The following is an 18,107-nucleotide window of genomic DNA, read 5'->3' as shown; positions in this document are numbered from 1 at the left end:
CAAAGCTCTACACTGACAACAAGAACAGAGCAAAACACTCGGATGTGACAGTTGGAGATCAGGTTGTACTGAAACAAGACAAAGTGGACAAATTCTCCACTATGTATATACATATATATATATATAGATATAGATATAGATATAGATATAGATATACATATATATACATATAGACACCACACAAGGTAATCAGGTATAGTAATACTAGGTAAAGTAATCAGATGTTGATGACGTCATTGTCTTACCACTCATAAAAGATTACATCAGTGAAAACATCCAGGAACACGCAACAATAGATAGATACAGCCCAACATCACATTCTAAACCGTGAGACCTCGTCCACCACTGAGGACGCTGTCTCTTCATGTCCTACAGAGAACACAGAGACACTGAGGAACCACGAAAGACCAGGAACCCAGGATAAACCGGTTCAGTGAATGTGGTCCTGAAGGTGTGGAGGTGGATCAGTGAGTCCGAGGAGACACTGTAGAAGGACAGAGTCCCAGCTGGACAGTCCACATACACTGATACTTTGTAACAGATAGAGGACGACCTGATGTGTGTTTCTGTCTCACAGTGAAGGACAGAGTAACCATGATCATCAGAGCAGATCAGACTCCAGGACTGATTGTTACCTCCAAACACACAGTCAGAACTGTTGTCTTTCCTCTTGATTCCTCTGTAACTCAGTGATATATAAACTATTCCTCTCCACTCGACCTCCCAGTAACAGCGACCAGTCAGACCAGGTCTACACAGCAGCTGAGGACAGGACTTAAATCTGTCTGGATGATCAGGATACGACTGATCTTGTGTCACAAAGGTCACTTTCCTGTTGTCGTCAGACAGTTTGAGTTTTCTGTTCATTGTGTTTGTGTCCAGTTCCAGTTCACATGAATCTGATGAAGACATTAAGACACAGCTGCAGTTTATTAATGATCAGCTGATATGTTGTTATTTCCTCTAAATCCATACTTACACTTCCTGAGACCAGGTTTTAACCTGTGCTCTCCAGCTTGGTCCATCCTGGAGGAAGAAATGAGGACAGAATGAGTTTCTGTCCAACATGAGTCCAAACTGTTGTCTTAATGACGCACTCTGGTGGACACAATGATGAACTACACCCTGATTATACATGCTGAGTCATTCCTTTGCCTTTTCTTATGTAATACTTTGTATTACTCTTGTTGTTTTATTTTGAAAGTCATGGTCAAAGGTTCTGGACTCATGAGACTAGAGACCCGATCCAGGGAACCCTTCAGCCAATATCTATGGTTCTAAGACAGTTGTGTCACTGAGGAAGCTCCAGCTGGTGGACTTCAGTGTTCACTCACAACAACTTCAATATTAGCATTTGTTGGTTCTTTAAGAAAGTTCATATTTTATCACCAACACAGACCAGAACTATCATCATCACACAGTCATTTACCTCCACAGTTCATTGATTGTTTATTTATCTAAACTGTATGAATGTTAATATTAAATGTAAAATTACAGTCAAGTGCATGAGAGTCTAAAAAGAGTGGAGCAACATTTTCTATCAGGAACAACTTGATTGAATCATCTGAATCATTTTGAATTGGATGTTGTTTTTACTGCAGAAACTAATAAATGCTCTAAAACAACTGTTTTGATTCAGCTGAACATCTTCAACCTGAACCTGCTGACAAGTTTCAATACTGCTGCTGAGCATGAAGCAGAAGAGGAAGAGGAGGAGGAGAACACCTGAGAGAGTCCAGTCTCCAGTGTGGACTCTTCAGTCCAGCAGACAGCAGCTCATCTCCTGAGTCTCCTGGATGATTGTAGCTTAGGTCCAGTTCTCTCAGATGGGAGGGGTTGGAGTTCAGAGCTGAGGTCAGAGAAGAACATCCTTCCTTTGTGACCAGACAACCTGACAGACTGGAGTTAAGAAGATATGATGAACTCAGTGATTCAGAAAAAACATCTTTATCAACAAGAACCTAAAGAAGCAAAAAGTCTGAGTCAGAGTTCTGACCTGAGAGTCTCCAGAGAACAGTGAGGACTCTTCAGTCCCTCACACAGCAGCTTCACTCCTGAATCCTGCAGCTCATTGTTACTCAGGTCCACATGTCTCAGACTAGAGGACACAGAGCTGAGGACTGAGGACAGAGCTTCACAGCTTCTCCCTGATAGTTTACAGCCACTCAGTCTGAGGTAGAAAACAGTGATGAACAAAAGGTTAAACATGTTTGTCTTGTGCTATTTAGAATATGTCTTATTAATATTTCTATACTGATCCACTTAACAGAACTTTGTTGGAGGCTTTGACCACCGGCAGCAGCTTCAGAAGAGCCTCCTCTGAAGCTGAGTATTTCTTCAGGTCAAACTCTTCCAGATCTTTTCCAGATGACAGTAAGATGAAGACCAGAGCTGACCACTGAGCAGGAGACAGTGTCTCTGTGGACAGGCGTCCTGATGTGAGGGACTCTTGGATCTCCTCCACAAGAGAACGATGGTTCAGTTCATTCAGACAGTGGAACAGGTTGATGCTTTTTTCTGCTGACAGATTCTCACTGATTTTCTTCTTGATGTACTCAACTGTTTTCTGATTGGTCTGTGAACCACTTACTGTTTGTGTCAGCAGACCTCTTAAGAGCTTCTGATTGGTCTTCAGTGAAAGACCCAGGAGGAAGCGGAGGAACAAGTCCAGGTGTCCATTTGGACTCAGTAAGGCCTTGTCAACACCACTCAGATGCAGATGATTCAGTTTGTTTCTAAACAGTCTGGACCACAGGCTCGTTGTTGGTTCTTCTGACAACAGATTTGTTCCAGAGGTGATGAAGGTCAGATGAACATGAAGAGCAGCCAGAAACTCCTGAACACTCAGATGGACAAAGCAGAAGACCTTGTCCTGGTACAGGCCTCTCTCCTCTTTAAAGATCTGAGTGAAGACTCCAGAGTAAACTGAAGCTGCTGTGATATCGATGCCACACTCTGTCAGGTCTGATTCATAGAAGATCAGGTTTCCTTCCTGCAGCTGCTCAAAAGCCAGTTTCCCCAGAGACTCAATCATTTTCCTGTTCTCTGGACTCCAGTGTGGATCTGTCTCAGCTCCTCCATCATATTTGACCTTCTTCACTTTGGACTGAACCACCAGGAAGTGGATGTACATCTCAGTCAGGGTCTTGGGCAGTTCTCCTCCATCTCTGGTTTTCAACATGTTCTCCAGAACTGTTGCAGTGATCCAGCAGAAGACTGGGATGTGGCACATGATGTGGAGGCTTCGTGATGTCTGGATGTGGGAGATGATCCTTCTGGTCTGCTCCTCATCTCTGAACCTCTTCCTGAAGTAGTCCTCCTTCTGTGGGTCCATGAACCCTCTGACCTCTGTCACCATGTCCACACAGTCAGGAGGGATCTGATTGGCTGCTGCAGGTCGTGTGGTTATCCAGAGGCGAGCAGAGGGAAGCAGTTTCCCCCTGATGAGGTTTGTCAGCAGCACGTCCACTGAGGTGGACGCTGTGACGTCAGTCAGGATCTCAGTGTTGTGGAAGTCCAGAGGAAGTCGACACTCGTCCAGACCATCAAAGATGAAGTCTACCTTAAAGTCTTCAAACCTGCAGATTCCTGCTTCTTTGGTTTCAGTGAAGAAGTGATGGATGAGTTCCACCAAACTGAACTTCTTCTCTTTCAGCACATTCAGCTCTCTGAAGGTGAAGGGAAACATGAACTGTACGTCCTGGTGGCATTTGTCTTCAGCCCAGTCCAGAGTGAACTTCTGTGTTAACACTGTTTTTCCAATGCCAGCCACGCCCTTTGTCATCACTCTTCTGATTGGTCCGTCTCTTCCAGCTGAGGCTTTAAAAATGTCTTCTTGTCTGATGGTTGTTTCTGGTCTGTCTGGTTTCCAGGAAGCTCTTTCAATCTGTCTGACCTCATGTTCTTCATTGACCTCTCCAGTCCCTCCCTCTGTGATGTAGAGCTCTGTGAAGATCTCATTCAGAAGGGTGGGGTTTCCTGCTTTAGCCACGCCCTCAAACAAACACTGGAACTTCTTCTTCAGGTTTGATTTGAGTTCACGTCGACAAGCTGAAGCTCTGATTTCTGAAAGAACACAAGAATATGAATCAGAGTGGATCATTGAGAAAATAGGATGTTCTTCCTTTCACATTAAAAGTCCTCTTACTGCTCTGTAGACAGTCAGCTAGCTTCCCCTGCTTCATCTTCCTCAAGAAGACCTCTGTGATCTTCAGAAAGGCCTCTCTGCTGCTCCTCTGCTCCTCATCCTCCTTCTGACGGTCTAAGACTTCTGTGTGATCTGTACCCAGAACCTTCTGAATCTTCTTCAGCTCGTTCTTCACAAAGCAGATGATGTTCTCCTCCAGCAGCTGGAACAGAACATGTGAAGTTTAACCTCAGATTATCAGTGAAAGAGTGAAGTCCTGCAGGTCCACAGAGCAGCGTCCAGACTGTCAGGTCCAGGACTCTGCTTATATATTAACAGTAGTGTCATGTTTGTACATTTACACACCTTAAATATGGATTCCAGGTCTGCTCGATGCTGCTGGACAGACTGACCACTGAGAACCTCTGTCCTCTGCTGATCAACTCTGAGGACAAAAGATTCAGTGCCATTTACTAAACAATCATTTGTTTTTACAAGGTTTTCAATTTGCTGCACCTACGATTCTTCTTCAGCCAAGTTTGACAACTTGAAGACAAAAGTCCCTGAAGGACAGTCTCCAGTGTGTATTAAGTCGTATTCACACCAGTTATTTTAATTTGAATCCTAGCTCGTTTGCTCTGAAAGTCCAGTTCGTTTGTGGAGGTGTGACCTTGCATCCCTGGTGACCGCTTCTCTGGTCTGTACCAAAGAAGCAAACTCTGGTCCGCACCAAAGTAGCGAACTCTAGCAAACTCTAGTCCAAAGTCCAAAACTCTAGTCCGCACCAAAGTCCGAAACTCTAGTCCCAAAAGCTCTAGTCTGCAAAAAGTAAACTCTAGTCCTAAAAAGCAAAACTCTAACTCTAGTCTGCACCAACTCTGTCCACCAAAGAACTCTAGTCCTACCAGAAGCGAACTCTAGTCCGCACCAAAGAAGTAAACTCTGGTCCACCCAAGGCGAACTCTGGTCCAAAAGCGAAGTCTCTAGTCCAAAAGAACTCTAGTCCGAAAGAACACTAGTCCTCACCAAAGTAAACTCTAGTCCTCACCAAAGAAACTCTGGTCCAGCAAACTCTAGTCCGCACCAAAGTAAACTCTAGTCCACACCAAAAAGCACGAACTCTAGTCTCGTCTAGTCCAAAAGCTCTAGTAGAAGTAAACTCTAGTCCGCACCAAAGTGAACTCTAGTCCTCACCAAAGTAAACTCTGGTCCAGTCTAAAGTAGAACTCTCTCAAAAGGTCCAACTCTAGTCCCAAAGTAAATCTAAACTCTAGTCCGCCAAAGAACTCTAGTCAAAAGTAAACTCTAGTCCACACCAAAGAAGTAAACTCTACTCTGCACCAAAGAAGCGAACTCTAGTCAAAAAAAAACTCTAGTCCTCACCAAAGAAGTAAACTCTGGTCCACACCCAAGAAGCGAACTCTGGTCTGCACCAATGAAGTGAACTCTGGTCCGCACCAAAGAAGCCAAAAACGGTCAAGGTTTGCTTCAAGTGAACAAATTGCAGGAAGCGAACTACAACACAGGGCATTGTGGGTAAACACAACCAAAACATACGCGCATGTAGAACAATAGCCGGGAGAAATGTGTGAGTCCATCATTGCAGCGTATCTGTGTCGTAGGTTCACATAATTTAATTCAATTCAACTTTATTTGTATAGCGCGATCTCAGGTCTGTACATCATCAACAGTTCACACAATCTAGGCGCAGTGGAGAGAAAAAACTTAACAGAAGAAGAAATCTCTGACAGCCAAAAGACTCAGAATGTGCGGTGATCTGCAGGAAGCGAACTCGATGCGCATGTAGAACAATTGTGTGAGTCCATCATTGATCCGTAGGTTGGCGCCAAATCATAACATACATGTCAGGTCTGTACATAGACAACATCAAGGAGAGCAGAGAGTTCACACAATGAGCAAACACTAGGCATCAGTGGAGAGAAAAAACTCCCTCTTAACAGAAGAAGAAATCTCTGACAGAACCAGACTCAGAGATGTGCGGTCATCTGCCTCGACCGGTTGGGGTGACCGGTTGGGGTAGAGACAGAAGAGAGAGAGAGACCAGGAGCAGATACACAACAACTGTATCAAGTTACAAGTTTATACAATTAATGATATTGACTTTTAATTATAGCACAATAATAATGGTGATGATATGTATGATATGGATAGCCTCAAAAACTGGATCTGGATCCTGCAACCTGCAAGATGAGGATACAGAGAGAGAGAGAGGGAAGGAAGGAAAGACACAAACTAGGGAGATAAAGAGACAAGGTTAATGACATATAAAAAGTCATAATCATACCCTGAGTGTGAGAGAGTGAATGTGCGTGTACCACAGGAAAATCCCCCAGCAGTCTAGTTCTATAGCAGCATAACTAAGTGCTGGTCCAGGTTTCCCTGAACCAGCTCTTACTATAAGCTTTATCATAAAGGAAAGTTTTAAGTCTAACTTTCACATAATGCATATAACGCGCTGATGTGGAGGAAACAGAAGTTTTCTACATTGATTTCTCGTCTTCTCCTTCAGTAATTCTTGATGCAGCACCATCTAAGGCGTGTACGGAGCTTTCACACAAAGTGTGAAAGCAAACTGGGACCGGCTGAACGTTGCAACTCGGTACCCAATCGTACCGAGACTGGTGGAGACTATTAGGTGTGAATACGACTGTAAGGGCTTTTCCATTATACAGTTCTAGCCCAAATCAGCTCGACTCAACTGAACTTGACTGTTTTTTTTTTCTCTTCCATCAGTGATAGAACCTGGTACCAGGTGTTTGTTTCAGTTCCTGCTTTGACGTGGTTCCAAGCGAGCTGAGCCGATACTAAAAGAACACTGTGGTCCGTCAAGGACTTGCAGAAGTTATTGTGTTTGCCTTGATCTCCTTCATTGTTTGTGTGTTTGAGTCGCATATAAAACAACGTCACAGCAGCACATCCGTGCTACGACGACCCCGCCCAAGGTGATAAAGTAGGCTCCCTCTGGTGGAGGATCATGTAAGTGTGTGTTACTATGTGTGAAATTCTTACATCAGTTCACCATGTTTTTGTTCATCCTTGAACTTAATAAGACGATCCATAGACCGCTCACTCTTCATGGACACAAAGCTGGGTCCAGGTCCAGCAGAGTCTGGTCTCTGTTGATGGATCCTCCTACAAACACAGGTCATGGTATGTAAATAAAACACTGTGACATGGAGTCACATGGTCCATGAGTTCCTCATCTCACCTCTGAACGTCATGTTTCTCACACCGAGTGGTTATAGGGGGCGGAGCTTCCTCTTCACTCTCCTTGATCTGATTCATAGCAGAGCGCCACCTGCTGGGAGAATAAAACTCACTCATTACAAGTTCTGCTAACATTGACCTAATCTGGGACGGTCAGCAAGAAGACTCACTGAAGACTTTTAACCGCAGAATTGGTCGACGTGACCCTCATTGGCCAATCGACACAGCTCATTGGTTTATGCTAATAATGGACTGTCAGTCACCCAGTTATTGAGTGGACTCTGGGCTGGTGATCCTTGAGTCACCAAAGCTGATCAGTAAACCAGGTTTCATAGACCATCAACCACCAAAAAGTCATTAGAAGAGGAGGCTCTTATTTGTACTAAAATAACAGACCCATGTGGTCCAGCAGCAGGGGCTGCAGAAGCAGAACCAGGAGGACAGTGAGAGGGACAGACCATTCCTGACCCTGGCACCGTCCTCTGGACCTCAGGCTTCTCACAACCTCATCATCTTCATCATCATCATCACCTGATGGACCCTCATTGAGCGGAACACGAACACAAAGGCACATAAAGTGTATGTAGATGTCTTACAGTTATTGGGATGACAATCGAGAACTGGTCGTGTTTTGGTCCCAGTTTGTCACGAGTTAGAACCAAAGTGTGAAGAATCATCTGAACAAATAGTTCCTTCTATTCTAATAGTTATGTTAACTTCACTTAAAAACAGGTGGGAATTCTAAAACAATGCTCGCTCAAGTCGCTTCTCAACCGTAATGATGATGATGAAACTGCTGCTGTCACATGAAGATTTCTTGACGTCGCGCTGCGTCACTTACGCTCCAACCGTCATGGTGGACAAGTGCTTGAAATGTTTGGCTGACTGAGCTGAATTTTGTGAAAGTACAGCAGCTCGTGTCATAGTACGTAAAAAGGTCGTTACAAAACACAGTGTAAACGTGAGGCAATGGCCGTTTCTCAATACTCAAGAATAAAAGGATGTACTTGCATACTTGGGAAGTATATACTTGAGAAGTACGCCTGGAGTACATACTTGCAAGTGCTGGAATACACAAGTATGATTCTTCTGCGCGTATTTCCTTGTTCTACTATTTGAATTGTGGCTGGCGCCAAGTGCTTAATCCTCATTAGCGCCACCTACAGTGTTGATGAATGAACATATGAAATGCTTTAAATAAATGCATATATATTGTTATTATTTTCACATTTAAAATATTTAACTTCATTTATTAATTTATTTTTATTAAAATATACAGTACAATGTGGAAATAGGTATATTACAGCATTGTAGTGTGTGTGTGTGTGTATATATGTACATATTATATTTAAATACAGATACAATGACCGTGCGACTTTAATATAAATCTAAAATAATAATAAAAAAATAATATACAAACTTTCAAACTGTCAGATCAAAACGTTTCCACTAAAAACAAAATAAACAAAATAACACACAACAACAAATCTATGGATCACACCGAGCATGTAATGACAGCGACGTCATGATGTCATCAGGACAGGCCGAGGTCACGCTGCTCTGTGCCGGGCACAGTGAGCGCCGAGCGTCCGCAGAGGCGGAGCTTATCAACTCCGACAAACGTCGCTGCCAAACTATAAATACGTCATATCTTCATACACAAACCACATGTTTGAATTCTAAATGACTCATTTCTCACCTCAAATGATCTTAAAACAGAAAAATATTTATTTCAGATTTATATTTCTATTATCTGCTGCTATGCTCCGCCGAAATGCACTCTGGGATACATGGCCATCCCAAGTACGCTTAAGTCACCACCATGGATGTATTAAAAGAACCGGATACACCGACCCTCTGGTTCCGTTCATTCCTATGTAGCCATACTCTGTGACGTCACTCTGAGAAATAACATTTTTCTGGGCTTTTTATGGCTTTTAGGAAGGTTTTTCAAATGTGAAACATGAATTAAAATATAGAATATACAGATCTATACATGCCACGAGGTGTCCTGTAAACAGTTTTGTAGGCGTCTCTTTTACTATTGTGCTCAATGGGAAAATTGCTTTCTGGGCCCGTGAGTATTCTTCGTTGCAGTTCATGGAGGTATCCACCATGACAAAACTGTCTTCAAGGCAGAGGGGGCGGTGCTCTATCCAGTATAATACATCCATGGTCACCACCCAATGCATACTTGGTAAAATGGGCGGAGCGAGAACACTTCCGCGTTTGAGAACAGTACTCGCTGTTCCCTTACTTGAACAGAACAGAAAAAAACAAAAAAACACTTGCTGATACGTCGCACTTATGACTAGCACTTCATAGTTTGGCTTACTTGAAGCTCTTGTTTGTACCCAAATGTTTAAATGCACTTATTGTAAGTCGCTTTGGATAAAAGCGTCTGCTAAATGACATGTAAGGCTGATGACGTTAGGGTTGATGAAGTATGGGAGTATTCAAGTACGCACAAGTACACACAAGTACGCACAAGTACGCACAAGTAAACACAAGTACACACAAGTACGCACAAGTAAACACAAGTACACACAAGTACACAAGTACACACAAGTACACACAAGACAAGTACAAGTACGCACAAGTACACACAAGTACACACAAGTACGCACAAGTACACACAAGTATGCACAAGTACACACAAGTACGCACAAGTACACACACGTACTTTGTTGCTTTGTTGATGGAAGCTGTCAGACCAGTTCAGACTCTTCATGCAGGAATGTTGAAAACAGAAAGTCAGATGATAAAGATTCAGCAGTGATTTTAACTGAGGACACAAACACACTGTCACTCGTTGAAATGACCTGAATAACATGGATCTATATGAGCAGCAGCCAATCACAGTCCAGACAGTGTCACATTTGTCAGAGTCTCACCTGCTGAACTGGGCTCAGGTCCACTCACACACACACTGTCCACCTTCGCATGGACACCAGACGCTGCCGATTGTCCCTCGTCTGTCCTGCCGTCTTTCTGTGTCTGATCTGAGGACACAAAGTCACGTCCTCATACCTTCAGAGTCAAAGTCTAAATAAATCAGTGTGACACTAGAACCAGTTCAGCCTTTGATACCTGTCCAGACTCCTCCCCCTTCACTGACAGGTGTCTCATTGAACTTTGGTGATGTTATCCATTTACAAGACCAAACATGGACACAATGTCAAACTTTACGTGGACACAACATGGACACAGTCACACATGACACAAAGTAGTTCTGCTACCTGTCCACTAGGTAGCGCTACCAGAAGTGAAAAACCTCACTGAAGACAAAGTCTGTGTACAAATGTACAATATGGACGTACAATATGAAACACATTTACGTAAAAGTGTTGAGGGAGTGTTTCTCCCTCAGCCCCGTCACTGACTGAACAGTGCACACGCAATCTTTTCCACTTACGAACTAAACAAGTGTCAATTCTTTATTCAAAGCTACACGGAGCCACTGCAGAAGGGTCAAAGAGCCACATGTGGCCCTCGAGCCGCAGGTTGCAGACCCTGGATCTATCCCAACACAACAGCAATGTATGGAGATGGGGCAAAATTAAAGGTACCTTACATGATTTTATCTGAGCACTGTGACCGAGTAAGAGGCCTTAAACTATATAAATGATGATTTCATTTATTGTGTAAGCCTGATGGGCGGGGCAAGTGGTTTCAGTCTGTCACAAAGCGTCAGCTTTGTTAGTGTTTTTGTTGTGCTTAGTTTAATTATCATGTTAGTTTATGTTTAAAGTCATGTTAAGTTCATGTCACTTTTGGTGTGGGTTTGATTTTCACTTCCCCTTTTATTTTGGTAAATGTCATGTCTTCCTGTCTCGTAGTTTCCTCAGTTGTTTTGACACAGCTCCCCTAATTCCCTCATGCACTTCACCTGGGGGGTATTCCATCAACGTAGCTAAGAATTGCCAGACTTAGGTGTAAACTTGAAGCTTGACTAAGCTCCACCTCCCAATCTAGCTCCAAGCCGTTCCATCAAGTGAAATCAGCTGGCTCCCCCTGACGCTTAGTCAAGCCTCAACTGTTAAGCCTCAACTTGTGCACGCCCACAGGGAAAATAAAAAGCCCATTCTAGTCGAGCACGGAAACTGTGAAAAATGCCGAAAAGCAAGAGAAAAGAGCGTGCAGAGATGTTCTCCTCATGGAGGTATATGAGGATTACAGCCACATAATCTGAAAGAAGGGCAATACCGCGGCAATCAATAAAGCGAGGGATGTGGCGTGGCAGAATATTGCCGACAAATTGAATGCGTGACAAAGAAAATGAAGTATTTCAGCATCATCATGTTTTATAAATCCTCCATCAAAGGGACAAAATATATGGAGACAATAATCTACCAATTGATTTCTTGATGGTTTTTGTTTTAAATCAATTATGTGGATCTATTAATGCAACCAAATCCCTACAATTAAAAGGAAAAGACAGCCCTAATAAGTAACATTCATATGAACATAATTAAAATAGCATTATTGTTTCACTGCAATGTATGTGAAATTCTCCATATTTTATTGTTTGGCAGCCCTAGTACTAATGTTAGAACGTGATATTCATCACATTTATCAACTGATTGTTATGCAAATCGATGTGATAGCTTTGATTTATTTCCTGCATGGCCAATTGTATAGAATTGATATCATTTTCATTTAAGCCTGTCATTTTTACATGCTGTATTTTGTCCCACATGCTATATGTACAAAAGATCATACATGTCAGCATGCTTTGTTAATCACCGTGCGTGGAAATTCCCACCCTGCTGATGTCTTTGAACGCACCGTCAGTGCTGCTCGTCTGAGAGCGATCGTCGTCTAAACGATCTGTGGTGTGTGCGTCTATGAAGCCGTGAGTTGCAATGTTTTGCTTGTGTATTGCACTTTGTTGGTGTTTGTGTTTATTCATGTGTCTTTTGATGACCTGAAAGTTGTGTTTTTTCCATCAGTTATGTGATGTAATGACTAATTAGTCCTTAATTAGTGACGTGAAGCTAGCTGCTAACTGGTGATCAGAGAAGTTTATGTTGCGGTATTGATCATCTGCATTGCTGGTCCCTGTTGCTTGTGAGTTGATGATTGATTAATGACTGTCTGTCCATCCATCTTATGTTTTTATGTTGCATAGAAACCAATCGATGACAGTTCATTTAGTTTATTTGAGTAATGTTGACGCTACATTCACTAATTATCTGAAGCTGTATTTTCCTTTGTTACCTTTGGATAGCTCAGTGTATTTCTATATGTTAGTTTTGTTATTTTCTAATCAGACAGTATTGTGTTGTGCTTGTATTGCAGCAACCACACACCCTCACGCAAAAATTGATAAACAGCTTGAACCTTATTAAAGGACTCCGCCTCTTTTTCATGCACTCAGAAGAACTGTACAAAAGTGTCCTGACCCGACACCCTGTAGTGATTGCTGCCACCTAAGATCCCTATAGTCTACCGTACAATATATGTTGAATTGTTGTATTTTCATTTTATTTTATGTAAAGCACTTTGAATCACCTTGTGCTAAAATGTGCTATATAAAGTTGCCTTGCCTACATTTTTGATAATAATAGGCTACATTTAATCAAAGTATTTTACATGACTCATCACATTTATCATACAATTGATGGTAGATTATTACATGAAGAAATGCAATGTTGGTTATCATTCTATAGGAAATAATCATATGACAGATCTATTGATTATTTATCTAGAATCATTTTAGCAAATCAAGCAATTCAATGGAGACGAGGACCCCTATTACAGTAAGTGAATGCAGGTGACAGCAAATCAATCATCTATCTCCTATCAATCAGAGGCCCTAACCCTTGTTACATCAAAACAATGATGATCTCTTTAAATTTCCTTTTATTATATTTTTTTGCTAATTAGTTTAATTTTGTTTATTTATTTGTGTCTTCTTTTTTATTATCTTTTATTTTGGTGATAATGTTATTTAATGAACTTATAGATACTATATAATTATTAGTATAAATAATTTCTTGAATACATTTTATTATATAGTTTATGTTTTACATATTATTTTATCATTCCATGACAGTTGTGTGTCTCTGTTTCTGTCTATTGGACATTCTTTGATCACAGATGGTGCTAAGCTTCACTTTTAGCCTGCTACAGACCAGGTTTGCCCGGCAGCATAAGTTACCATGGTTACTTGGCTGGCATTCACATTAGCCACCTTGGTGGAACAGGGTTGAGGCTCAGATTGATGGAACGGAAACCTGAGCCACAGTTATGGCTTAGCCATGGTTGAGGCTTAGCCAGAGTCATAGTTTCCATGGTTACTGAGTTGGGGCTAATCTCAGCCTCTTTGATGGAACCGAACTCTCACTCATATTAGCCAGACTTGGCCATTTAAGCTTGGCTTTGCCTTTAGCCTGCTTGATGGAATACCCCCCTGGTGATCCTGAAGTAATCACTCGCACACGTCAGAGTTCAAGTTTGTTTCGCTAAAGCTCAAGTGCCAAGTCAAGTCTTGTTTTTGCCTGCTTTTTCAAGAGGAAAACGAAGACTCTTGAAATCATTCATTGTGCCTCCTGTCTCGTGCATTCGGGTCCAAGCAGTGTATTCACTGTTCCTAACAGAGTCTCATGGAGAGTATGTGTTGGTTATGGAAATGGAAAGTCAAGATGGAGACCACATGGCCCTTTGCTCAAAGACAAAGTAGTTGATAAATCTCAGTCTATCAAGATCCCTTATCTGTCAAGCCCACCTCATGTGACCCCATGTGTCACAAACAATACAAAAGTCAGGTTTCCCCTCCTCCTGCCCTTCCCTTCTCCATCTCACCGGAGGACACAGACTCCTCTGCTTGAAAGGACAGCCTGTTTCTGGAAGTCTTCACTGGATTTTGAATCCAGGCAACAGCTCAGCCGCTGCTTCGTCCTTGTTTGAACAAGCCTTATTTTGCACATAGTGGTTTTACATTTGTCAGTCCTTAAACTCCCAAGTGGCTAGATTTGTGTGTTGTAAGTAAACTGACCTCATAAACCCAGGTGTCCCCACAAGCCATATTCGTGATTGACCCCGAAGTTTGTCATATGTCACATATTGAGTTTTTACCTGTTCTGAAACTGGAATCTTTTGTTAAATTCAAGCTGATTGGATGAAGTAAAATATGTGAAAATATGTGACCCCATAAACCACTGAAAAAACAGTGACCCCATAAACACTTGAAAAAACACAGGGACCCCATAAACCACTGAAAAAACACAGTGACCCCATAAACCACTGAAAACACAGTGACCTCATAAACCACTGAAAAACACAGTAACCCCATAAACCACTGAAAAAGAGTGAACATAAACACTTGAAAACACAGGGACCCCATAAACCACTGAAAACACAGGACCCCATAAACCACTGAAAACACAGTGAAACCACTGAAAACACAGTGACCCCATAAACCACTGAAAAACACAGTGACCCCATAAACCACTGAAAACAGTGACCCCATAAACCACTGAAAAACACAGTGACCTCATAAACCACTGAAAAAACACAGTGACCTCATAAACCACTGAAAAAACACAGTGACCCCATAAACACATCATGTGCAGAGACATCATGGTCACAAGTTGAGCTCCACCCCTGGCAGGTCGTACTTGATTCCCTTGTAAGTCACTTTGGATAAAAGCATCTGCTAAATCATCCTCAGCTCAATGTATTCAGACTGGAAGGGGTGTGGCCTACAGGTCACCTCAACACACACATTCACACACTGTAACATGGGCTTAAGTGTCTTTCAACCTTCCAGTTGAACACAATGAGCAAACACTAGGCATCAGTGGAGAGAAAAAACTCCCTCTTAACAGAAGAAGAAATCTCTGACAGAACCAGACTCAGAGATGTTCGGTCATCTGCCTCGACCGGTTGGGGTGAAAGGAAAAATGGGAGACAGAGGAGAGGTGGGGGACAGAAAGGGGGGAGAGAAAGGACAAGAGGGAGATGAGGTAGAGACAGAAGAGAGAGAGAGACCAGGAGCAGATACACAACAACTGTATCAAGTTACAAGTTTATACAGTTACTGATATCGACTTTTTAATTATAGCACAATAATAATGGTGATGATATGTATGATATGGATAGCCTCGGAAACTGGATCTGGATCCTGCAACCTGCAAGATGAGGATACAGAGAGAGAGAGAGGGAAGGAAGGAAAGACACAAACTAGGGAGAGAAAGAGACAAGGTTAATGACATATAAAAAGTCATATTCATATCCTGAGTGTGAGAGAGTGAATGTGCGTGTACCACAGGAAAATCCCCCAGCAGTTTAGTTCTATAGCAGCATAACTAAGAGATGGTCCAGGTTTCCCTGAACCAGCTTTAACTATAAGCTTAATCAAAAAGGAAAGTTTTAAGTCTAACTTTAAATACAGAGAGAGGCTCCGCCTCCCGAACTGTCATTGGAAGCTGGTTCCACAGGAGAGGAGGAGCCTGGTAACTGAAGGCTCTGCCTCCCATTCTACTCTTACAGACTCTGGGAACCACTAGTAAACCTGTATTTTGTGACCTAAGTGGTCTGTTAGGGTGATAGGGTAAGACTAGGTCTTTCAGGTATGAAGGGGCGTGACCATTAAACGTGAGGAGGAGGATTTTAAATTGAATTCTAAACTGTGGGTGGAGCCAGTGTAGAGAAGCTAACACTGGAGTTATATGGTCTCTCTTTCTATTCGTGCTGCAGCATTTTGAATTAACTGAAGGATTCTAACAGACTTGTTAGAACATCCTGATAATAAGGAGTTACAGTAATCTAATCTAGATTAACAAAAGCATGAACTAGTTTTTCAGCATCCTGTAAAGACAGAATGTTTCTAATTTTCATAATGTTCCGCAGGTGGAAGAAGGCTGTTCTGGAAATGAGTTTTATGTGTGAATCAAAAGACATTTCCTGGTCAAAAGTAACTCCAAGGTTCCTCACAGTGGAACTGGAAGCCAGGGTGATGTCATCTAAAGTGAATGTTCTGTCAGTTGCAGAAACTGATCAATTAATTATCAATAAACATTTTCATGTGAGAGACATCACATGACCTGCAGACGGGATGGCTGCGTAGCGCGGTTGCTCTTGCCGAATCTCAGTGAATCCCATACATACTATGGCTGATGGTTTGAGAAGTAAAGCCCGTAAAGGTTTGACCCTCAGAAAGACGACGAAAAGCTTGAGTCATTTAAGCTAGCTGTATCATCCATGCTAGCCACTGCGATGAAAGAGCAGCAACTTCGAGGAACAGTTGGCGAAGTTTGAAAAACGGCCGGACAACATAAAAATGGAGGTTACGAAGAACTCAAATGAAATTAAGAAGTTGAAAACTGATCATAAGGGGCTCTCCATGCAGCTGGCTAAAGCTGAGCAGTCTCTTCAAACAACATGCTGTAAACTCGAAGCAAACGTTGCGGCGCTAGAGGACAGGTCCCGCAGGGATAATGTCCGACGGACTGACGATAGATTCTGATGTCTGATATACTGCTCTACGAACACGGGATCTGGAGACAAGTAAAGTATTATTTCATACAGCCATAACATACCCTCAGGGCATACTTAAATATCTCTAACTGTATAAGTTACCTGCCAAAATGAGGCACGCTGTTGTTTGTTTACTTGTCGTAGGTGATTATACTCTCAAGAGGCTCTGAGTAAGATGTAACAGGGTTTCACATATTTTGTTTGTTAAGTCACCTTAAAGATTGTGCTGTTGTTGTTTTTTAATGCCATTTAACTGGTCACTCAGAATTATGTTAGCAGGATGGGCATTTGTGATGGTGCAATAGCTCCCTGCGTCCCTTCACACACACACACACACACAACGGGGCATCGCACCCGTGGGGGATGTGGGTGTTTTAACACCCACGCTTTTCGCGGTGAGAGGTGAGAGGGTTCAACACCAACACTTTTTCTGCATAGAGTTTTGACTTATTTTCCATTACTGTCAGTCACTTTTGGACATATGGATGCTCGAAGTTGTCAATATTGATAATAAAATACAAGACATTATTTAATCAACAAGGTGTGTTAAATATTTATATTGTTCAAACCCAATTAAGCATTAATTTTCACAGATACAATTTTTATTTTATTAGTCATGTTTGTTCCAATTTTATTAAGTCTGTTTTTATTCCTGTTAAAATTGTAACAGTATTGTATTTTTGAATTAATTACTGTATATATTACTGTATATATTGCAGGAAAGAGATTTGTTTATTTTTTTCAAGGAGCATTTTTTATTTCAGTGACCTCTGACATTTGCCATGTAGCTTAAACTTATAACGGACTGTTTGTTTATTTTTTAAAGGGTTTGCCTCTGGAAACCATTTTATCTAATATACTGTAATGTTTTGGGGGAAACCCCAATGACATCACAGGAAAAATATCGCCATTCAGCTAAAAAATATCACAATATGACTTTTAGTCCATATCGCCCAGCCCTACATGTTGTTAAAGAAATAATTGTCCAGGCACATTACAGCGTCTCCTAACATTGTGTGTAAAACGTGGGTAAAATAATCGGATAATTGAAGAAATATCGCCGGAGCCTCGTGGAACTAGGTGCTTCCTCTACGACGCCAGCAGATCACCCCTCAATATGGAGTTATTCTTAATGAAAAACAATCTTTTTGCAATCTTTAGCGTATCTGAAGTATGTGAGGTATTTGAAATAAACATTCAGTGAAAACTCCGGCCGTTTCTCAATATCCATACTTGTGCGTACTTGTGCGTACTTGTGCATACTTGTGTA

The 18,107-nt window shown here is 41.9% G+C and overlaps 1 protein-coding gene across 1 annotated transcript; it reads right to left on the bottom strand.

The window, feature by feature from the left end:
* Positions 1-168: 168 nt before the first annotated feature.
* Positions 169-10,389, bottom strand: LOC122759655 (NLR family CARD domain-containing protein 3-like). Its single transcript, XM_044014619.1, is given in 11 exon segments — positions 169-899; positions 980-1,026; positions 1,726-1,989; positions 1,991-2,170; positions 2,268-4,065; positions 4,148-4,349; positions 4,493-4,571; positions 7,157-7,279; positions 7,356-7,448; positions 10,038-10,079; positions 10,249-10,389. Coding segments are annotated over 9 exon segments (3,300 nt in total). The 5' UTR covers positions 7,433-7,448; positions 10,038-10,079; positions 10,249-10,389; the 3' UTR covers positions 169-369.
* Between the last annotated feature and the right edge of the window lie 7,718 nt (positions 10,390-18,107).

Source organism: Solea senegalensis, linkage group LG18 (genome assembly GCF_019176455.1).
Source record: "Solea senegalensis isolate Sse05_10M linkage group LG18, IFAPA_SoseM_1, whole genome shotgun sequence".
Lineage (NCBI taxonomy): Eukaryota > Metazoa > Chordata > Actinopteri > Pleuronectiformes > Soleidae > Solea > Solea senegalensis.
The sequence above is the reverse complement of the archived record's forward strand: the minus strand, read 5'-3'. Positions and strand labels throughout refer to the sequence as shown.